At 49.4% G+C, this 21799-nt stretch overlaps 6 protein-coding genes across 6 annotated transcripts; 3 read left to right on the top strand and 3 right to left on the bottom strand.

Annotated features, from left to right (window-relative positions):
- Positions 1 to 1974: 1974 nt before the first annotated feature.
- LACBIDRAFT_335072 (uncharacterized protein) lies at positions 1975 to 3987 on the top strand (the record flags this gene model as incomplete). Its single annotated transcript, XM_001889902.1, has 7 exons — positions 1975 to 2093; positions 2347 to 2381; positions 2683 to 2867; positions 2929 to 2975; positions 3029 to 3155; positions 3810 to 3858; positions 3959 to 3987. 7 exons carry the CDS (start codon positions 1975 to 1977, stop codon positions 3985 to 3987), a joined length of 591 nt encoding a protein of 196 aa, XP_001889937.1.
- Positions 3988 to 4742: 755 nt separating this feature from the next.
- LACBIDRAFT_295989 (uncharacterized protein) lies at positions 4743 to 7787 on the top strand (the record flags this gene model as incomplete). Its single annotated transcript, XM_001889903.1, has 6 exons — positions 4743 to 4907; positions 4966 to 5159; positions 5221 to 5284; positions 5587 to 5677; positions 5834 to 6062; positions 6204 to 7787. Exon 6 carries the CDS (start codon positions 6435 to 6437, stop codon positions 7785 to 7787), a length of 1353 nt encoding a protein of 450 aa, XP_001889938.1. The 5' UTR covers positions 4743 to 4907; positions 4966 to 5159; positions 5221 to 5284; positions 5587 to 5677; positions 5834 to 6062; positions 6204 to 6434.
- A 50-nt stretch (positions 7788 to 7837) lies between these two features.
- Positions 7838 to 9964, bottom strand: LACBIDRAFT_192317 (uncharacterized protein; the record flags this gene model as incomplete). Its single annotated transcript, XM_001889939.1, is given in 5 exon segments — positions 7838 to 8236; positions 8249 to 9523; positions 9576 to 9658; positions 9708 to 9788; positions 9857 to 9964. The coding sequence occupies 5 exon segments, from the start codon at positions 9962 to 9964 to the stop codon at positions 7888 to 7890; spliced, it is 1896 nt and encodes a 631-aa protein (XP_001889974.1). The 3' UTR covers positions 7838 to 7887.
- Positions 9965 to 10107: 143 nt separating this feature from the next.
- On the top strand, positions 10108 to 13232 carry LACBIDRAFT_316612 (uncharacterized protein; the record flags this gene model as incomplete). Its single annotated transcript, XM_001889904.1, has 14 exons — positions 10108 to 10206; positions 10264 to 10413; positions 10468 to 10620; positions 10671 to 10812; positions 10868 to 11056; positions 11114 to 11232; positions 11287 to 11396; positions 11456 to 11862; positions 11919 to 12168; positions 12220 to 12305; positions 12356 to 12460; positions 12522 to 12677; positions 12738 to 12862; positions 12918 to 13232. 14 exons carry the CDS (start codon positions 10108 to 10110, stop codon positions 13230 to 13232), a joined length of 2406 nt encoding a protein of 801 aa, XP_001889939.1.
- Positions 13233 to 13252: 20 nt separating this feature from the next.
- LACBIDRAFT_295992 (uncharacterized protein) lies at positions 13253 to 17647 on the bottom strand (the record flags this gene model as incomplete). Its single annotated transcript, XM_001889940.1, has 6 exons — positions 13253 to 15153; positions 15227 to 15352; positions 15699 to 15752; positions 15856 to 15913; positions 15976 to 15982; positions 16162 to 17647. 6 exons carry the CDS (start codon positions 17645 to 17647, stop codon positions 13414 to 13416), a joined length of 3471 nt encoding a protein of 1156 aa, XP_001889975.1. The 3' UTR covers positions 13253 to 13413.
- Positions 17648 to 18803: 1156 nt separating this feature from the next.
- Positions 18804 to 21572, bottom strand: LACBIDRAFT_335077 (uncharacterized protein; the record flags this gene model as incomplete). The annotated part of the gene is made up of 12 exons (XM_001889941.1): positions 18804 to 19054; positions 19380 to 19497; positions 19536 to 19735; positions 19806 to 20003; positions 20056 to 20225; positions 20283 to 20397; positions 20454 to 20672; positions 20736 to 20878; positions 20935 to 21095; positions 21148 to 21324; positions 21376 to 21419; positions 21476 to 21572. The coding sequence occupies 12 exons, from the start codon at positions 21570 to 21572 to the stop codon at positions 18804 to 18806; spliced, it is 1893 nt and encodes a 630-aa protein (XP_001889976.1).
- Positions 21573 to 21799: the final 227 nt, after the last annotated feature.

Here is a 21799-nt window from a genome sequence, read left to right on the forward strand (position 1 = left end):
GCACTTCAGAACATAATTCAAACAGATTTGGGAAGCTACAGTGCAGGAATACAACTTTGGTTTTTTGACCACTTTTGGAGTTTGAGTCAAGTGACATTGCCCTGAGTACTAATGAAAATTGCCAATAATATTGCCCAAGTTGGAGCTAATGAAAATCGCAATGATGTTGCCCAAGTAGCCAATGAAATTTCCCATGATATTGCCAAAGGAGCCAATGAAAATCGCAATGATATTGCCCAAGTAGCTAATGAAAATCGCAATGATGTCGCCCAAGTAGCTAATGAAATTTCCAATGATATTGCCCAAGGAGCTAATGAAAATCACAATGATATTGCCCAAGTAACTAATGAAATTTCCAATGATGTTGCCCAAGGAGCTAATGAAAATCACAATGATATTGCCCAAGTAGCTAATGAAAATCGCAATGATATCGCCCAAGTAGCTAATGAAATTCCAATGATATTGCCCAAGTAACTAATGAAATTTCCAATGATATTGCCCAAGGAGCTAATGAAAATCGCAATGATATTGCCCAAGTAGCTAATGAAAATCACAATGATATTGCCCAAGTAATTAAGAAATTTTCGAATGATTTGCCCAGGGCTAATGAAATTGCGGTTTTTTGACACCTGTTGGAGTTTGAAATTTGTGACGATACTGTCCTGATTAATTAAAAATTGCAATGATATTGCCCAAGTAGCTAATGAAAATCGCAATGATGTTGCCCAAGTAGCCAATGAAATTTCCAATGATATTGCCAAAGGAGCTAATGAAAATCGCAATGATATTGCCCAAGTAGCTAATGAAAATCACAATGATGTCGCCCAAGTAGCTAATGAAATTGCCAATGATATTGCCCAAGTAGCTAATGAAAATCACAATGATATTGCCCAAGTAACTAATGAAAATTTCCAATGATATTGCCCAAGTAGCTAATGAAAATCACAATGATGTTGCCCAAGTAGCTAATGAAATTGCCAATGATATTGCCCAAGTAGCTAATGAAAATCACAATGATATTGCCCAAGTAACTAATAAATTTCCAATGATATTGCCCAAGGAGCTAATGAAAATCGCAATGATATTGCCCAAGTAGCTAATGAAAATCGCAATGATGTCGCCCAAGTAACTAATGAAATTGCCAATGATATTGCCCAAGTAGCTAATGAACATTTCACAATGATATTGCCCAAGTAGCTAATGAAAATCGCAATGATATTGCCCAAGTAGCTAATGAAAATCACAATGATATTGCCCAAGTAACTAATAAATTTGCCAATGATATTGCCCAAGGAGCTAATGAAAATCACAATGATATTGCCCAAGTAGCTAATGAAAATCACAATGATGTCACCCAAGTAGCTAATGAAATTGCCAATGATATTGCACAACCAGCTAATGAAATTTCCAATGATACTGGCCACATAATTTATGAAAATCGCAATGATATTGCCCAAGTAGCATATGAAATTTCCAATGATATTGCCAAAGTAACCATTGAAAATCGCAAAATGATATCACCCATGTAGCTAATGAAATATCCAATGATACTTGCCAGACAACTAATGAAAATCGCAATGATATGGCTTTGAAAAGATATGAAATTGGTAATGATAACCACAGGCTACCTTATGAGGGAGGCCCAAAACCTTGCCTACACTTAATGAAAAAGCACAGCCTTTATGATAATGAAAAAACATGGTAACAGTAATGATTCCCTATCATAAAGAGTGTGGATGGATACACAGGGACCTATAGGCAGTTACCTGTTTTATATGATAACTAGTGGTAGCCACTAGTGTCGATCCCTGGAATAACGGACCTAAAAACGCCAAGTTGTAAAGCGCAGGACGTGCTCCACGCTTACGGGAAGGGTGCAAAGAGGTTGTAGCTGAAGTCAAGCAAATGGCATAACATGCTCGTTTGCTTTTCTACACTATTCACGATTACCATAAAGGCGTGTGTCGCATAGACATGCCTTTTGAGCCCCTGAGTCCTGCCCGACAGTGGACTGTTGTTGCAAGGGATACGGCGAGAGCAGCCCAGTGCAATTCTTACCTCACAGCAAAAGAGGCCGTTATAAGAAAGGTGGAGTGAGCTTCGGGGTAAGGCGAGGATCATACCGAGATGTGGGATTCGTTCGAAAGGCAAGCATGTTTCCAGAAGGTGCAGCCAAATATTCTGTCTGAACGCATTAGACAGGGCCTCTGATCTATGAAGGCACGTTTGGGCGACCAAGGGCTCATTGTCGTAGAAGTAGACATCTTCAAAACCTCAACAGGTTAATTTGCAAGTCTGAAGCTCGTGCAAATTGAATACCGGCTTGCTGAGAGCTATAGTACTTAGTACGTCTGCGAGTACCAAGAAAGGCAAAGATGCGAGTAAGTCGGAAAACTAAAGATTTTCCAGGTTGAGCTCACATGAGTCCGAATCTTGGCAACTCGGGTGGTCAGTTTACAGCCTTCTGTCCTGAATGATTGGCGAAAGGAAGAGAAATGCGGGAGCACAGCCACATCGCGCTTTATCAGCATCACGCGTCACGTGTCACGGTCATGCACCTCATACAGCCATGCCTCAATCTCCTTACCTTTCTCTATACAGGGCAATCCACCTCTGTTGCCAGTTTTGCAATGGGTTTCTTACTACATAATTTTTGAACTTACCATGCTCGATGATGAGAAGACACGTGCCTGCACCACTACGTTGCCACTACGCCCCCGAACGAGTTTCTTGCCGTCTCCGTGAATCCTCCAGGCCTCCAGTATGACGGTATACAACCACCCGATGTCCCTTCAACTATTCCGATGCGACCCCTTACTACTGTCTGCTTCTGGTGGCATACACGTCTTATGGTCTCAAACGTGAAGGTATGTTGTACCCATAACTATCCTTCCGGGTCTTCCTTCGACCTGGTATACAGTCGTCTAGACTCTCCCTGAGGATGTCGAAGAACAAAGCTTGTCTGGACAGAGCCCGTGAGCTTGAACCCGTTTAATCTAGCGCGGACCAATGACGATGTTACAAGCAGGACGTCCTTCCTTTCTTGTTTGGACGACTTCAAACTACAGTTGTACGGCATACCCGTCTGGCCTTTGGCCGAAAATATGCGCCTCTCCATCAAAATTTCTCAGCACGAATGCGACCTGGCAGGAAGAGTGAGTCTTTTCGGGGCCTAGTAACAACCAGCGCTCGTTTCGCAAGTTGTACCACTGGCACGTGCACTTTGGACCCGCCAGTTCCAGCGGGGTACAAAGAACTTCAACTCCTCCGTAGCCTCCGTCCTCTTTATCATCAAACGCACCCTAATCAGAGCTGCCCGGGATTGCCCATGACGTGCGAGCCATCCACATCCAGCATTCCCACTCTGTCAGTTACCACACGCTTCTGTTTTTATTGATGGTCTGATCGCAAGTTTGACACGCCTCACTCTCCAGCCTGCCTTGACCTTCCACTTGATTGCAATTCTCTTCTTGATGTTGACGCCTATTCCATTCACTTCTCCTAGTCTCGAAACATGTATCTGTTCTCTCGTCATCTTTGCCTTGACCATCATGTTGTTTCCCCGAAATGGGTGGCAGAAAGAGAGCGCGGGCACTATGTCCGCCTTTCTTTGTTCATCTCTCCGGTCTCTGATCTGGAGTTTTTGTGCGTCCGTCGTGTGCAGGGGCGATTTTCAGAAACACTACAGCTAAGTACGCCCCTTTGCTTCACAGTTTTGTCACCGCTTGGGACCGTACTTATTCCATCTGGAGCCGAAGTTTGGATTTTGTTTTTGTTTTTCTGGAAGCCCACTGACATAAAAAGTACAGGCCGGTACTGGTGCCAGATCATTTGACATTTTATCGCGTCTTGGCGAGGGTAAGTCTATGGGGAATCCCATGAAGCTTTTCTGAACGAGTTCCATTCCACAACTGACAGAGCAGATATGCCTGAATGGAAGATTGAAATGATAAATCAGCCGGAGCTGTGGAACTGGAGAGGATTTAGCCAAGAATAAATGGTGCAATGACAGCGAGAATGGATCACTTGACTTGGAGGTCGTACATATGATGTTTGAATGAGTCTGACGGTCCCGAACGTCGAATGCTATTGCCTACATACCTTTTACCAATTATGAAGGATTGTGAATTTATCTTCAGCCTCGATGTAAACAACTAAGACGATGCCAATTTTTTTTTGCTATACGCTCAACGTGTCGTGTAAATGGAAACACATCAAGAAGCTTAAGCACGTTTGTTGCGCTGAGAGCAACGCAATTGATCAGCGACCAATTGCGAAGTTCTAAAAAATAGGTGTCCTGCGTAACGGCGTTCTCCACCTGCCGATCATCCTCATGCAGCCTATTTTTCCCGTGGAATGCATATACTGTACTAATCCAATCAATTCGTTGCACCCTGTGACCTGTGACCGACGCGACGAAATTTTGGTTTCGTCGCGTCACCGGGGAAGGTGTGACTGCCTGAAAATTTCGTCGAAATGTTGGAGTAGCCCTCTGTACATAGATAAATTTAAATAGTTCAGATAACTTCGCTAGAGAGACTTAGAGGGGGAAAAATCGATTTCTAATGAAAAAGGACCCCCAATTTTGCTTATTTTCCGACTGACCTGGTGGTTTCGTCGCTGGCCCCTGTGACCTGTGACCCCTTAGAATTTCGTCGATTTCGGACCCCCTGTGACGCGTGACCGACGAATTGATTGGATTAGTACAGTATAAAGGGGCATGTTTTCTCAACCTTTTCTTCATTCTGATCACCCACTGCCTTTCGAACACAATGACTATTCTTCCTAACGGCGTCTACCGTATCACCCAGTGGGGTTCTCATGGCCAGACTCCTCAGGTTTTAACCCTCCTCGATGGACAGGTTACCGCCCTTCCTCCAGGTGGAGCGCCTGAAAGAGACCAAGAAGTAAGGCATTGTTTTCTGATGAGGTGCTGGTTTCCATCATAATTACTAGTGATTATAGTGGCGTCTCCAAAACCTACCCAATGGCAAAGTCGCCATCCAGATCCCCGCGGATATCTTTCCTTCCCGTTCCCTTTCTTATGAAGGGGAAGCGGAGCAGGGCAAGAGGATCATACCTGGACGCGTTTGGGACTTCCCGACTCGTGAATGGGAGATTGAAGTTGCGCCACAGAAGCCATTGCCTGTACCTTACTTGTCAGTCCGGACTCCGCAACCCCCGTCACTCTGCTTGTTTAGCTGACATCTGAACTGCTAGCATTCGAGTTCCTGAGAAAGATCTTATTGCCGTAGTTTCCCCCATCCGTATTTTCCCGCCCCAGGTGTGTTACCCCAGATCATCTCGAGTGCATTGGTTTGATTCGGTTTCAGCTTGCACTCTTCCCCGCCAGCATCGATTTAGGACACGCATGGGCCTTTGAACGCGTCAAAGATTAGAGCGGTCGTTCGATAACTCATAAAGGAACGTATTTCCACGCGTAAAACTTGAAGTCACAATGAGTTTTGGAAGATACTTCTTCTCGTTTGCTTGTGCCTATGTTTTCCTGTTAAACAACCAATACAAATGTCTGTAACTCCGGTTTCGATTGAATAGCAGATGGTAGATATGCAATTTACCTCGCAGTGTATGATGCTGGTAAACCCTCGGGGAAGGTTTTCCCCCGAATCAACACGGTTTCAAAGCCGACAACGAGGACTCCGACCAAGAGCTTGTCGTAAGCAGTATCTTCGAAACCTCAACTTCTTTAATTTACAAGTCTGCAAAAGATGCGATTAAGTCGGAAAACTAAAGATTTTCCAGGTTGAACTCACATGGGACTGAATCTTGGCAACTCAGGTGGTCACTTTACAACCTTCTACGTATCCTGAAGTTGTCCTGAAGATTGGCGAAAGGATGGTGCACAGCCACATGCGCATCGGCGCCTGTATAAAGACCGTGAGAATCAGATCAGACTCATATATTTAACCGCGCTATCCAACTTGTCAAAATGGGGGACCACCCGCACTGCCCCTCACTGCCACATTCAGCCAAAGTTGCTCCCAAGCACTTCTTCAAAACGCAAGACCAACGCCTCTCGGGTCTCGACCACCAAAGTTGTCGTGCGTTGACAGCGGTCGCCGGTATTCAACTTGAACTTCGAATTTTTTACCCCTAGTATTACCTCTTGAATGTTCCAGGTAATGAGCAGTTCTCTTCAAAGTGCCACTGGTTCTCGTCAGAACATTGAATTTCTCCCTTAGGATCACGACGACACTCATGATCGTGATTGGCTCGAGTTACCCACAGAGCTACTGGAACATATAATTCAGAACCTCGACGACGAGTCACTCTTTCAGCTGAGCCAGACTTGCAGAAATCTTCACTATCTAGCCCTCCCAGTCTGGTTTAAACGCAACTCCATTGAAGTCCTGGCGAATGGCTGGATCGACGTTCATAAACCGCGCAGTGAACATATACTTCCCGCCGTTCGAATGGCACTTTTCGTGCCAAGCCTACGGGGTATCAGATACTATTTCAACCCAGGTGCCGATCGGGTTCTGCGAGAATTCCATGAGCTTCATAGATCGGCGGCGTGGATGCCACCCGTTCAAGAGTTACGACTGCACTTTTCCGTGTTTGAAAACTGGATGCATCATGATATCAAGCCAAACGTTGGGAGGGTCCAACTAGACGTGGATGTGTGGAGAGGGCGGCTAACTGGCATGCTTGATCAATTTCTGAATAAGGGATGCAAGGCATTGTCCGTCACAGGCGGGACCACCATATGTTCCGCATTTACAGCCACCAGAACGGCTGGATCTAAATTCCAATTCTTCAAGGCTTTACCACGCTTTTGGAATGTCAAGTCGCGCAAGAGTGAAGAGTTCACTCCTACTGCATCCGGAAACGCCACAATACAACCTTTTCCTTCCCCACTGGAGTTTAGAGGAAAGGAACAGTCTTTTGAGCCCATCGCTCTTGAGGAATTCCATCTCCATTCTTGCATTCTCCTTCACCCACAATTCCTCGACTGGACCTTGTCGATGTTCCAGAAGTCACGGGCAATCACTATTTTGTCTCTCACAACTGCGATGCAGCCCGGCGCTTTGGCCAACTTGCTCTCCAACATCACTCTCCCTGTTCTTTCCAACTTTAAAATCTCGTGTCCACTGGTCATTCTTCTCCGCTTAGAGTCGGTCGATTTCCCTAGTATTCAATCCTTCCTCACGCGGCATCCCTCGATTACCACTCTCCACGTCGACAGTGTCCTCTTTCCTCATAAGTCTGCCACTCTAAAGAAGCCCATCCTACCCCGCCTTCTGCGTCTCGCCGCTCATCCAAACTACGTCACCTGGCTGCTTGGCCCCCAAGACGCTTTGCCTCAGCTTCAAAAAGTGACGATTTCATCACATTTCGAGTCGTACGATGTTGCTTTCGACTACGACTTATTTGACGATGCGATTAGATCGGTGGCTTCGATTACCCGACAGGTGGCCCTTTGCATCCGATTCGCCTCCACACTAGGAGTGGAGGATTGGTTCCGCAAGCACGTAGCCGCGGGGCCAAAAGGCAGTGTCATCTCTCTTTTGAACGGAGTGAGAGAACTGAAAATCTGTTGTCCTTATTTCTTCAATTGCTCTCCTAGTACACCAACTATCTTATCGGGTTTTCTGGCACTCTTTCCTAACCTGGAACATGTCCACTTCAAGGAACACCCGCGCAAGCTTGAAGAGCTATTGTTGGGACAGGCTTTCTTCGAATCCATCGCATCTCAATGCCCCACCATCACGACAGTGAAGTTCGGCAAGTCAGAGCCCCAGGAGTTTTATTCTTCGAGGGAGTGATATGCAGAAGTGTAGGTTAGATTTGGACTATGTAGTTCGCTCTCCAGAATGATATAGAAGGATATTTGTATAGCGAAAACATGATAAAACTGGATCTCTACTATGCAGGCACTCTAAGTTGACCACTGGTGCCATCCTTGCCAACCTCCTTCACATCAACCTCCAAATCCCCATCAATACCGACAATAAATTGTACCTCAACCGTCGTGGTCCACTTGCCGGCTTGAGGGCCTTTCCCTTTAGCTTTGATCCCAAGAAGTGCTTCCAATTCGAGCGCTCCGAGTAGAACAGGATTGGTAACGGTCTTGTGCTTGATTTCGATCTCCTCCTCCTCCTCTTCCTCGTCATCGCCATCTACCTCGGCCTTGGGCGGCTGCACCTTCTCGACCCGGATAGTGTCCTTAACCTCATACACCTCCAAGGCAAACCGTTTCGACTCCTCCGTAAGGCTAACGTCGAACGTCACCGTTCTGCGCACAGGGAGGGCGGTCTCCTTTTGAACCACGGGCACCCAGACTCCCCAAGGCTTGTTGTCAACCTTTTCCGCAGTGGGGTCGGGTAGGAGAACCCCCAGCGTCCGCGTGATAGCTCTGACGTGGTTGGCCTTGGTGTCCCTTGTGAAGGCTTCACTCAGCTCAGCATCTTCGCTGATGGAAGAGATCAGCGCGGCCTGGGCAGCGCAGCCGCGAGCCAGGATTGTTGTGGGATCTCCTACACCTCCGCCTACTACTGTACCGCGAGAGAAAGGTGTTTCGATCTCCTCATTGAAGCCGGCCCCGAGGCAGATGCGCTCGTCAAGCCCAGGCAGACACGTGGTGCCACCGACGTAGACAATTTCGTCAACTTCGTGGGCGTCAACGGCGGCTGAGGCGAGCAGAGCGACAACGGAATCTGCGACGGCTGTGTAGACGGTGCTGGCAACCATGTCGAAGCGCATGCGGTTGATGGAGCCAGTGTAGTCCAGACCATCTTTGAGCGATTCAACGGAGCACGTTGCAGCTCCCGGGGAGGCACTGATGGTCCGCTTTGTGTGCTCGATGGCTAGTCGGAGCTTGGCTTCCGCTCGTTTGTCTTGGATGTCGGTAGACGGACACACTGCAAGAGGTGTTTTAGTCTTTTTCGTAAAGTCGGCAGCGAAGAACTTGATCAACTTGTCGTCGATCTGATCTCCGCCTACGTTAGCGAGGGAGGAAGAAGCAAGGACGTAGGCGAGGCCTTCGCGGATGGATAGGAGAGAGAGGGAGAGGGAGGAGGCGCCCAGGTCAACAATGAGTTGGGTGCGGTCGGCTTGGAGATCTGTACTCCAGACATCCGTGGTCGTCGTGGCTGCTGCAGCTCCTGCTTCGTCTAACAGCTGCAGGATTTTGACGCCAGCATCCGATGCAGCCCTTTCGAGCGCGGCACGTTGGGTATCAGAAAACGAGGCTGGGACAGTGATGACGGCGCCTTGGATTTTTTTGCCCAAGAAGTCTTCGGCGGATTGGATGAGGGATTTGATGAAGATGGTTGTTACCTCGGAGACGGTGAGGATGCGCTCGGCGGGTATAGGTTCCGAGCGGGGTGTGGGGGCATGTGAGGCGGCGGGCGTGTTCAGCTGAGATGTAACGTTGCTTGTGGGCAGGGGCGAAGGAGCTGGCTGGAGAATTTCGACCTTGTAGGCCGGTTCGTCGAGAACATCCGGGTGGTGAATTATAGGTGCGGAGGTGGTTGATTGTGACTGAGGAATTTCAGAGAATCTGTGATATATTTAGTGAGATGCAGAACTGAATGACCCTAAAAATGACATACCTTTTGCCCAGTAAATCTCGGAAACCCGTGATGGTGTTTTTGGAGTTCTTAACCAGCTGACTTTTTGCTTGATTTCCGATGTACTGTACAAGTGATCAGTATATCAGTGCGAGCGATGAAGCGTTCACGCACGATTTCTTCGCCGTGGAATGCAATAGCACACGCTATTTGACGCTCTCCATCTTCGTTAGCAATACATTCCGCTAAACCCTCCTGATTTGCCGCCAAAATCGTGAACCTCTGGATTTGCAGAACAAAATCGTTCTGACCTTTGTAAACACCGCTATTGACGCGTAAGTGTTGCCGAAATTGATGCCTACAACGGGCGGTAAGAATGAGACTTCTGTAGGGGCTTCAGCGCCGCCATTCGGCAGCGTTTTTGAGGACATTATTGGTGGTGGTGGGGTTTCAAAGAGCAAGAAATTTCAAATAAAAATTCCTTGATCAAAATCTCACTGGACACGTGCGCTTACGACCACGTGATTGGATATAATAATTGTTCCACCGCCTGCTCGTCTTGCTTCAAACCATCATGTCCTGTACTCATCTCGACACTCTGACGCGCCTTCAGCCCCCTAGGCTCTCGAATTCTGTACACAGAGAAGAGTGTACACAATGTTTTGACAATCAGGCTCGCTCTTGTCTTGTTTGATTAGACTTCGGGGATTTACTAACAAGATCGATCTAGGATGGCGCTTTGGGCGTAGAAGTTTGCTTGAGCTGCTTCAACGGGGGGTGTCTTGACCCAGAAAGACATCATCATCGCACCCATGTTCGAAAATCAGGTCACCCGTTTAGCTTGAACGTGAAGAGGAAGCTAAAACCATCTGCCCAACGTGTACGTTTCCTTATGTTGACCGTGATATTAGCCCTAACTCGTACTTCTTCGAAGTCGGAAGACCAAGAACCCCCTGTGAAGATGACGAAGCTTGCGATCGTCGAAGAGCGAGAGGAGGACAAGTATGACCACGCCACTGTAATCAAGTGTTGGAGGTGTGACCCCGAGAAAGGTTCAGAGATACCAAACGCAGCAGCGCACCCGAAGGTACGTGTCACCAATCAAATCTCTGTACACTTTCTTAATTACTCGAGCAGGTCAAATCCCTTGTTGAGGGCGTGATGCTTTCGATGTCTTCAGCGCGGCAATCAGAAGTGAAAGCTTGGGAAGAGGAAATTACGGCTTGCGAACACACCCTAACGCTCGAACAATTTGCCATCGGCCACATTCCTGCCTCTGGTTAGTCTTTCTACTTCCTGGTTTCCAAGTTGCTGACAAATTTTGCATTCATCAGGTCTCGCTCATTGTAACGCCTGCGATCTTAAAGAGAACTTATGGCTGTGCATGACTTGCGGATCGTTAGGATGCGGACGCCAGCAATTCGGAGGCGTTGGTGGGAATGGTCACGGATTAGGCCACTTTGAAGCTACACGTCATCCTGTCAGCGTGAAGCTCGGGACCATTACGCCCGAGGGCAACGCAGGTTGGTTTCCATTCAACCCGGCCATCTTTATTATTGCTGACGCGTTCTCCTCTTTAGACGTCTATTGCTACATTTGCAATGACTCAAAGCTAGATCCTGAACTGGCGACACATCTATCAACGTTCGGTATCAACGTTCAAACACTAAAGAAGACCGAGAAAAGCATGACAGAGTTGGTTAGTGTCTGATTCACCATGATCTAGCGCACCCTCACCCGCCTTTTTTGACAGCAAATTGAGCAAAATCTCGCCTATGACTTCTCTCTCGTCGGCGATGACGGAAAAGCACTCGAACCCGTCTTTGGCCCCGGCTTGACCGGCCTCGCTAATTTGGGGAACAGGTATGCATACGTGGCTTGCCCTGCAGTCCGCTTGATACCCTAACACTCTCCTCCTTCAGCTGCTACATGGCCTCTGTCCTACAAACAGTTTTTTCCTTGCCCAAATTCCAGACCCGTTACGGCGTCCTCTCCAAAGAGCACAGCGTATCGTGTACCATCGCCCTCCCAGCCGACTGCGTGGAATGCCAAATGCACAAAGTTGCAGACGGGCTGCTGAGTGGTCGATACTCACACCCGGCTCCCTACGCTTCCGGGACTCCCTCGCATCCATCTGATCCCCCACAACATCCCTCTCCGACTCCGGTTTTCCAGCAGGGTATCAAGCCTACCAGTTTCAAGGCCCTGATTGGGAAGGGCCACCCAGAGTTCTCCACGATGAAGCAACAAGACTCCGAAGAGTTCTTCACTTATCTCGTCACTACGCTGCGCAGGGATATGCACAAATATCAAGATCGATCTGATCAAGGTGAGTTACTCATGTGTCCGTCCTTTCGCTCGAGCGCTCATGCGTACCCCACTCAGATCCTACTGCTATCTTTTCGTATGGAACGGAACAACGCCTACAGTGTGGGGATTGTAAGAGGGTGAGATATAGGGTGGACAACATGGACGTTGTTAGCCTGATCGTACCCGCGACGGAGAAAGGGAAGAATGAGGATGGAAAGACGATTTACGAGGACGTCCTCCTCACGCAGTGTTTGGAGTCCTTGCTGGGATCTGAGGCCTTGGAGTATGCCTGCCCGTCGTGTCAGAAATCGGTGATCGCTGTCAAGTTCGTCCCTTTCACATTCGTTTCGCTCATCTGGACTGATCAGAACGATAGGGAGGCGAAGTTCGCATCCTTCCCCGATGTCCTTGTCGTACATACCAAGAAGTACCAAACCACGACCTGGGTACCTACTAAGCTCGGTACGCTTTCCATGACTTTTCGAGTACTCTTTCCCTGACCCCCCCGTCAGACATACCTCTCATTTTGCCTGCCGATGATGAGATCGTCTTCACCGAGAACCATCTCGGGCTAGGATTGAAACCAGGAGAAGAAGAATTGCCCGGCGACGCCCCTGGTTCGTCTCTCTCTCTCTCTCTCTCTCTGTGGTCTGTCCACTAATCTGACTGAACTAACAGCGGCAGCTGCTTTACCCCAATTCAACGATGCCGCGATCGCCCAACTTGAGGGGATGGGATTCCCCACGCTTCGCTGCCAAAAGGCACTTCTGGCCACGGGCAACAGTGACGCAGAAGCTGCTATGGAGTGGTTGTTCTCGCACATGGACGATCCTGGTCTGTCCCTCGTCTTGGCTCCCCTTTCTTTCTTTCGTTACTCATCAACCCCGTTCTTAGACATCGATGAACCGATACAGGCAGCTCAATCTGTCAGAGGACCAGAGCCATCTGCTGACCAGATTGCCATGCTTTCTGATATGGGATTCACGGCGGCCCAGGCCCGGAAGGCCCTCTGGGAAACAGTACGTGATCTTTTTATCCTCGTATGCTCATCTATTCAATTGACGCTCGTTACAGTCGGGCAACGCCGAACGCGCAGTAGAATGGTTGTTCAACCACCCTGACGACACTGGCGAAGATGCTGCTGCCCCTACTGCAGGCCAACCCGCTCCTGCCGCTGTCCCTGGGTCCAAAGCCGTTCCCGCTCGTTTCAGATTGAAAGCCTTCATTTCACACAAGGGGCTCTCGGTGCACTCTGGTCATTACGTTGCCCACATCCGGGTTAACGGTCAATGGTTGTTGTTTAATGATGAGAAGGTAGTCAAGGCCGACGATGAGAGTGTGAAGGAGCTCAAGAAGCTGGCGTACTTGTACTTCTTTGAGAGTGTTTAGAGGGTGATGGACGGACGGGTCGGGACAAAGAAAGAAGTAAAACTGCAGCTGTATTTACATTGTACTATACATATCCAATTGACGTCCAACTTTCTAGTGAGCATCGTACAGGTATCCAATGTCCATTCATAGACTACGGTCCGCATCACGGCCAACAAGGGTATAACTGACTTCTGTACCGTCACACCAAACTCTGAAGAGGCAACCTATTTATCAGTACAGTTTTGATGCGGGGGCACCTCAACGCGATTGCCTTGACCAAACCCCCGAGCAACATAGCCTGCTCGTTCACCTCAGGCTGCTCCACAAACCTAACATGTTCAAGTCCAGGAAACAGCGCCAGAAACTCTGGCAGAATCTCCAGCGTACGTTCCGAAAACTCCACGAACCAAAACGAATGGATCGCGAGGTTCTTGATCTCAGTCAACTGAGATACGGCGCTGACTTCGCGCCCGATGTCGACGTGGTCCTGCAACCACGCATCCACCCCCTTCTCAGAGCTGAACCGGATACCAAGCTCGACTTGCCCCGCGTTCCGCGCTATTGAGATGAGTGCATCGTCGAAATGGGTATAGTCGAAGTCCGGTGTCAGGTAATACTCCGAGGAAATTGTGATGGAGGTTAAACAAGGCAATGAATCGGGTGAGCTGAGAAGCCAGGTGATGTACGCCGGATGAGCGGTGAGCTTGACCAAATTCGGAAGGATGCCCTCTTGTGCAGGGGGGAGAGTGCACGGGATGAGGAGGCCGTGGAGGTGGAGGAGGGTGATGGAGGGGTGGCGGGAGAGGAAGGATTCGATACAAGGAAACTCGGGTCCTTGTGGTCGCACAATGAGGTCGGATGTTATTTCGAATTCGGATAAGGAGGGGAAGGTGAGGGCTGCGAAGAAATCGGACCATGTCTCCGAAGGGATGTCGATGCATTTGAAGGAGAGGGTGGTGATGCATTCTCTGTGATGTTGGAGAGAGGACCGAGTCCATTCTAGGAATGGGGGTTGGAGCATCATTTCGCAGTGTACGTAGAATTCGTGGAGGGAAGGCTTGATGCCCGGGTCGCTCGATACCGGTTGGTGTACATCGGCAGTGACGGGGGGAGGCGGCTTTGCGGGCTCTTCCAGTGGTGTTGTAGCCTGCAGAGGCGTCTTCGCAGGCACTGCATTGCAGAATAGGGAAGTGAACTTGCGCCTCAACGCTCCTAAGAACGTTCGGGAAGCCACCTTTTCTTCCCTTGCCTTCGATAGTTGGAGAGCGCTAGCAAGCCTGGAACGCAGTTGCTCGACGTCCCTAGTGAGCGGCGTGACTGGTTTCATGGTTTCTCGTGGGTGTGCGTATATCGTCCAGACTCGGGAACCGCCTGTGACGTGCAACTTCTTGCATCCCTTCACCAGAAATTGGTCCAGCATACTACCAAACTCCTTCCTCCACACGTCCACATCTAACATAGGCCTCTCCGCGTAAATGGGTGGGGAGCGGTCCAACCAGCTGTCAAACACTGAGAAGTGCAACTTCACTTGGTCGACGGAGGGCAGTCGTGCCACCAACCCACGAAGCTCACGAACTTCGCCCAACAATCTGTCCAGCTCAGGATTGAGGTAATAGTGGATTTGGTCGAGCTTCTCAACGAACAGCGCCATTCGTAGTGCTTGCAACGTCTGTCTCGGCGCCTTGTACACAACCACCCAACCACTCGCCGGCTCTTTCACGTCGTTCTGCTCAAAGAAAGCAGGTAAAGCCACGTAGTGCAGGGCTCTGCACGCCATGCTCAGCAAAAAGAGCGAGTCGTTGTCGAGATATTCGACAATTAGGCCTAGGAGCTCGTTTGGCAAATCCAAGAGTTTCGTGAGTTTAGGAGGTGTATCCATCGTGGATTTCGAGTCGTAAGAAAATGCCTGGTCTAGGCAGAATAAATGGTTGAGGGGGCACTGCAACCGGCGTCAGGCGGTGCAAATAGACAGAAAAGTGTGAGCACCGGTCAAGTAAGCGGGAGCGGCGTACTCCGATGGAATTGATGAACCTAACATCCATTGACATGTTCCAGGCCCACGTTGGTACCAGGAGGTACGGGGGGATGAGACTCGGACGAGAGAAACTGGACAACAACTTTGCCAGGTTTTCAGAAAACTATGGTTTTTTTTTCAAAAAAAAAAATCTTCCTGCGCTGATCAAAAGTACTACGTACTCAATATTCGGAAGATGCAAAGGAGAAACTTAAGAGAAATCCATATAAGTACAAAGACCTAGGTCATCGAAAGTACGACTATCACCGACTTTGAAGGTTCCACCAGCGATGGCCTTTCTGTTAGGTGGTAACACCAATTGCACTTTATCAACCTGATATTTGAAATTTCAAAACGAAGGGCCAGCCTGCTGCCTGAGGGTTAGTACTACCCCACAGACAGTAAGGCTTGAGTAAGATCGGAGGGACGACTAAACGGGGAAGTCGAGACCTGGAATACCCATCTCGTACAAGGAATTTCAGAGAATCTGCGGGCTCAATATTGAGATGCAGAACTGATTGACCCTGAAAAATGACAGCCTTTTTGCCCAGTAAATTGTGGAAAACATTGATAGTGTTTTCAAGAGTGTTTTTAGAGTCCTCAACTTTTCCTATATTTCCGACGTACTGTACAAGTGATCAAGCCTCCACGCCGCACGATTGCTTCCAACTTTCTAGTGAGCATCCTACACGTTTCCAATGTCTGTCCATACGCTAGAGTATCAATCACTCCTTTCCCCTCACTCACGCAACCCCTGAAAAGACCACTGCCTATTTATCAGAACACTTTTAATATGGGGGCACCTCAACGTGATCGCCTTGACAAAACCACCAGCCAACATAACCTCCTCGTTTCCCCTTGGTTGCTCCATAAACCCGACATGTTCAAGACTAGGAAAGAGTGCCAGAAACTCTGGCAAAATCTTCAACGTACGCTTTGAAAAATCACCGCACCAAGACGAATAGATCGCCAGGTTCTTGATCTTAGTCAACTGAGAGACGGCGCTTACTTCGCACCCAATGTCGACGTGGTCCTGCAACCAAGCATCCATCCCCTTCTCGGACCTGAACTGGATACCAAGCTCAACTTGCCCGGCGTTCCGAGCTATTGAGACGAGTGCATCGTTGAAATGGGCATAGTCGAAGTACGGTCTAAGAGAATATTCTGAGGAAATTGTTATAGAGCCTAAGGAAGGCAATGAATTGGGTGGGCTGAGAAGCCAGCTGATGTATGCAGGATGTGCGGTGAGCTTGACCACGTTCGGAAGGATGCTTTCTTGTGCAGGCGGGAAGGTGGACAGGGTGAGGAGGCCGTCAAGGTGGAGAACGGTGATTGAGGGATGGCGGACAAGGAAGGATTCGATACAAGAAAAGTCGGGCCCTTGTGGTCGCTTAAAGCGGCGGGATGTGATTTCGAACTCGGATAAGGAGGGGAAGGTGAGGGCTGCGAAGAAATCGGACCAAGTCTCCCATGGAATGTCGATGCCTTTGAAGGAGAGGGTGGTGATGCATTCTCCGTTGAGCTGGAGCGTGGACAGAGTCCACTCTAGGAACGGGGGTTGTAGCAGCATTTCGCAGTGCACGTAGAATTTATGGAGAGAAGACTTGACACCTGGGTCGCTCGATATCGGTTGGGGGACACCGGTGACGGGGGGAGGCGGCTTCGCGGATTCTTCCAGTGGTATTGTAGCCTGCAGAGGCGTCTTCGCAGGCACTGCATTGGAGAATACGGAAGTGAACTTGCGCCTCAACGCCCCAAAGAAAGTTCGGGAAGCCAGCTTTGCTTCCCTTGCTTTCAATAGTTGGAAAGAGCTAGCAAGCTTAGAACGCAGTTGCTCGACGTCGGTAGGCGGTATGACTGGCTTCATCGTTTCTCGTGGGTATGTGTATATCGTCCTGATTCGGGAACCACCTGTGATGTGCAACTCCTTGCACCCCTTCACCAGAAATTGGTCCAGCATGCTGCCAAACTCTTTCCTCCATATGTCCACATCTAACGTAGGCCTCTCCTCGCTGGTAAGTGGGGGGTTGTCCTCCAACCAGTAGTCAAACGTTAAGAAGTGTAACCTCACTTCGTCGACAGAGAGCAGTCGTGCCACCAACCTACGAAGCTCACGAACTTCGCCCAACAAGTTGTCCAACCCAGGATTGAGGAAATAGTGAATTTGGTTGAGCTTCTCGACGAACAGCGCCATTCGTAAGGCCTGCAAAGTCTTCCTTGCGGTCGGTGCCCTGTGGAGAAACACCCAACCATTCGCCAGCCCTTTCTGGTCGTCTCCCTCAAAGAAAGCAGCTAGAGCCGCGTAGTGGAGGACCCTGCATGTCATGCTTAGGCAGAAGAGCGAGTCGCTGTCGAGATATTCGAAAATGAGGCTTAGAAGCTCGGTTGGCAAATCGGTGAGCTTGGGAGGTGGATCCATCGTGGATTTCTAGTCGTAAGAACTGCGTAAGAAAGTGCCTCGAGGAAGGGGGAGAGGGGGAACCGCATCCTGTGTCAGGCGGTCCAGGCCCTGTCAGCCGCTCGACACAGTGACAAACGGGTGAATGCCGGTAGGAGCGGTGTACTCAGTCTCCGTAAGCGGTGCACCCCGATGGGGTAGGATGGGTATTCACCTGTTCCGTTCGTACTAGAAGCCCTCTGGTGTGATTGTAGAACAGAATGAGGAGACTCGGAGGAGAGAAACAGGACGAGGACGTTCCGTATTTCGAGAGTCCGAACTGCCGCCGATCCGCCGATCCGCCGATCCGCCGATCCGCCTGTGCATCATCACGTGCACATAACATATGAGTATTTCACAAACGAAATTGGGCTGAGCACGACGCAACTGCAGGGTAGCTAGCTGCGAAGGTGGCTATAACTAGCTCAAATTCATAATATCTACAGTACACCTGTCTTATGCACAACCAGGACAGTAGTATTTACGTGAGCCAGTCCACCTAACACACTGGACAGCAACAAAATAGAAAGACAGGGAGCCCATTCAGGGGGGGGAGGCCGTTTGTCGAGAAAGAGGGCCGTTTGTCAAGGGAGGAGGCTGTTCGTCGAGAAATGAGAACTTTTGCCATTTGTCGATGGCAGGGGCCGTTTTTGAGGGAGGGAAAGGGCTGTTCATTGAGTTCGTCGAAAGGGGGCCGTTCACCATTTGTCGAGAGAGAGAGGGGACCGTTCGTTGAAAGATGAGGCCGTTCGGCATTTGTCGAGAGGGGAAGGGGGGCCGTTCATCGAAAGGGGAGGCTGTTCGCCCATTCGCCTTTTATCGAGGGTGCCGTTCGTCAAGGGAGGCCATCCGCCATTTGTCGAAGGAGGGGGAGGGGGGCATTCTTCGAGGGAGGAGGCCGTTCACCACTTGTCGAGGGAGGGAGGGAGAGGGGGGCCATTTATCGATGGGAGGAGGCCGTTTGTCAATGGGAGGAGCCGTGAGGGGAGGCCACATCCAGCCTCAATGTGGTGGGAGCTTTAGGCTTGGGCTGTATTACCCACTTGGACTCCTTGGACGCTGAGGGACACATCAGCACCTGTTATATGTCAACAGGACATTCACCTATGGCCTTCCTGTGCTACAGTGGGCATCGTACTTAGCACCGAAGTTGCGATAGGCTGGCCAAAATAGGCGAAGAGACGTCAGCGCCATCGTAAGCAATGACTGAGCCGACACCTGAACTAAACGTCGTAACCGTCTGTGGTTGATACAGTTGCTCAACAGCGTCGAGCGGGCAGGTGTTGAAGAGGGCCGTGACCGCGTTTGGCAGAGGTAGGTGTCGTGCGAACTCTGGACAGGCGGACTGGCGGATCGGCGGCAGTTCGGACTCTCGGAATACGGAACATTCTGAACAGGACAACAAGGCCAGGTTTTCGGAAAACCATCGGAAACAAGATCAAAAATATCCAATCAAGTGGCGATGCAGGTACCAAACTCAATATTCCGAAGATGTCGGAAGGAGAAACTTGGAAGAGAATCTATCTAAGTACAGAGACCTAAGCCACCTAATACGTTGCAAGTGCTAAAAAAAAAGACCCGAATTCACTTATAGTGTTTTAAGGCTGGAGAAAACACATTGTCAATATATCTGGGTGAAATTGACGATAATAACTCAGAACTCACCCAATCGCCGGGATGGTTTGATCTGCAATAGGCAGCAAGGGGAGCGTACCCAACACAGGGCAAGTTAACGCAAGAGCACGATCCTTCAATGTGCTGGCAGGATCAACGGACATGTAATTCCAAACGTCGGTGTCGCTCCTTTTCCCCGTTGATGTACCAAAACATTTCTAAGAACGTATGGTTTATAAAACGTCATTGTGGATACCTTAACCAAACTAAAACTTGCCTTGAAGACCTCAAAGTTTTTGGAGAGAAGTGGCAACTTCACGTTAGGGTTGAATATGCCGAAGAAAGCAGCAGAAGCGCCTGCGTTGACGTTGAAGCCGGCGCCAATTCCAAAGCAGCCGTTAAAGGCGGCTACAGTAGAGGGGATCGGCGCTGGAACTGATGTGGCGGAAGAAGGCGCTATGGAATAATATTAGAGTTGGTATTCACCTTGTATTCACCACTGCAAGGTTGACTTAGGAAAACACACCTGGCGGATTGAGAGAAAGAATAGTTTTAGAGGTCGCGCCGAGGTCGAGCTTCATGGAAGAAGAAGCGTCAAGCTCGAGGGAGACTTTCGCTTCAGCCGCACCATTCAGCGCGGTGATGCCGAGATTCAGGCTCGGAATGAGATGCGCTTCCACTGTGCCCGTGGCCTTTGCGGATGGGCTCACAGAGACTGTGAGGGCTGATGGATTATGATCAAGAAACGTCGAAGGCGGGCGACCATCGAAACGTACGAGTATCACCGACTTGGAAGGTTCCACCAGAGGCAGCCATTTTGTTGGGCGGAAACACCAGTTGCACTTTATCGACATGATAATGAATGCCGACGCTTATGTCGACGCCAGTGGCGAGTGTGGCCTTTGCTTGGGCATCGATTCGGAAAGAGGGGCCAAGGGTCAATACCCTGTAGTTCCAATATATTAGAGTTCAAGTGGAAAGCGACATGAGGAGAGACGATTACCCGGGGAAGTCGAGACCTGGAATACCCACCTCATACAATTTGATCTTGCCAGAATCAACAGCCCCCGTTGCACCGCCCTTCATACTGATGATACCGTCGAGATCAGCGGTCATGCCTGGAAAATTTAAACAATCAGTACCATTCTGCGGGCGAGGAGAAATAAGGACTCACTAGTGATGAAAGCTAGCTCGCTAACAGTAGGAGGTGTAATTGTTCCGGAAGCAGCAACGCCAATAGTGACATCAACATGCGCCTTGGCCTCCATATCAATCGAAACTTGGGCTTCAACTGGCGGACATGAGAGGGATTGCTTGAATAGATTAAGCTTTTGGTCAATGTCAAAGGGGGTAAGGGTCTTGTTCAAGGTTTCCGCGCTGAGAGAGGCAATAGCTTTGGAAATACAACGCGTCCATCAGAACAAAGGTTTTGCGATATCAGAGAACTTAGACTCACCATCAAGAGAATTTCCAATAAAATCGAAGAAACCACGATCGTTGATACGGCTGCGACGTTGGGAAACCGGAGGCGTAGTGACCAAATCCCCGCTTGCCCCAGGAATGTTTGCGGCTCTTATGGCAAAGTTAACAGGCCCATATCTGGCGAGATAAATCAGCAACGGGCTAGACAACTGACGTCAAAAGTTTGGATGTACTTGGCCCAGTTCGCCAAAGGGAAATTTGTATCGATATACAGAGCCTTGACTTCATGTTTAGTTCCATTAGTTGTGGCAATGCGCGACGCGATATCAGCAGGAATGGATTGGTCATTGTGGACCCACGCGCGGGCGACCCGCGCAAAGGCGCTTTTGCTGCACTATAATGACCCCATGATTATAGGACCCTACGATAATAATGAGGCAACGTACGTTCTCGGGCAAGCGGACAATCTTTCCTTCCGCGCCGATCTGGTATAGGTGGGAACAGTCACCGTTCTTGTTATTGCAAACCAGTCGGATTTCCTGGGCGAGAACGTTGGGAGAGCAACCTAGAATCTCCCAACCGGCGGCAGGTGTGATATCGGAGATGGCATTCTTGGAACCCCACTGATTGTCATTGTAAATTTCAAGCGAGAATAGATAAGAGGTTCGACGCACGATTTTTAGTGTACCCGAAGCTTTCCCTCCGGTAGCAGGTAGATCTACCATGATACAGCAGTTAAATATAACTTGTAGCCAGACGCTAAAATTAACTCACCATACGAGCAAACACCGGCATGGCAAGGTTGACTCCAGTCATTTGCGGCCGTCACGACGGAGATGGCCGCAGCCAGAACGAAAGCGGTCGAGCGCATTCTGGGAGGAGTAAAGAAAGTGAAATGGCCAACTAGGGCCTATAAATGAACGGACGACGAAGACGTATTGTATGAAGGGAGAAGGTAAGGAAAGTGTGCGTGCGCGTTCGCAATGGTATCATGGGTGTCTTATCCGTTGAGCACGTTGCTACAGGTAGCCACCAAAGGGTCCAAATGTGATTGTTGCGGCGTCCGCTACGAGAAAACCATGCGGATGAGCAGGCGAG

The sequence above is a fragment of the Laccaria bicolor genome, genomic scaffold (assembly GCF_000143565.1).
Source record: "Laccaria bicolor S238N-H82 LACBIscaffold_75 genomic scaffold, whole genome shotgun sequence".
Lineage (NCBI taxonomy): Eukaryota > Fungi > Basidiomycota > Agaricomycetes > Agaricales > Hydnangiaceae > Laccaria > Laccaria bicolor.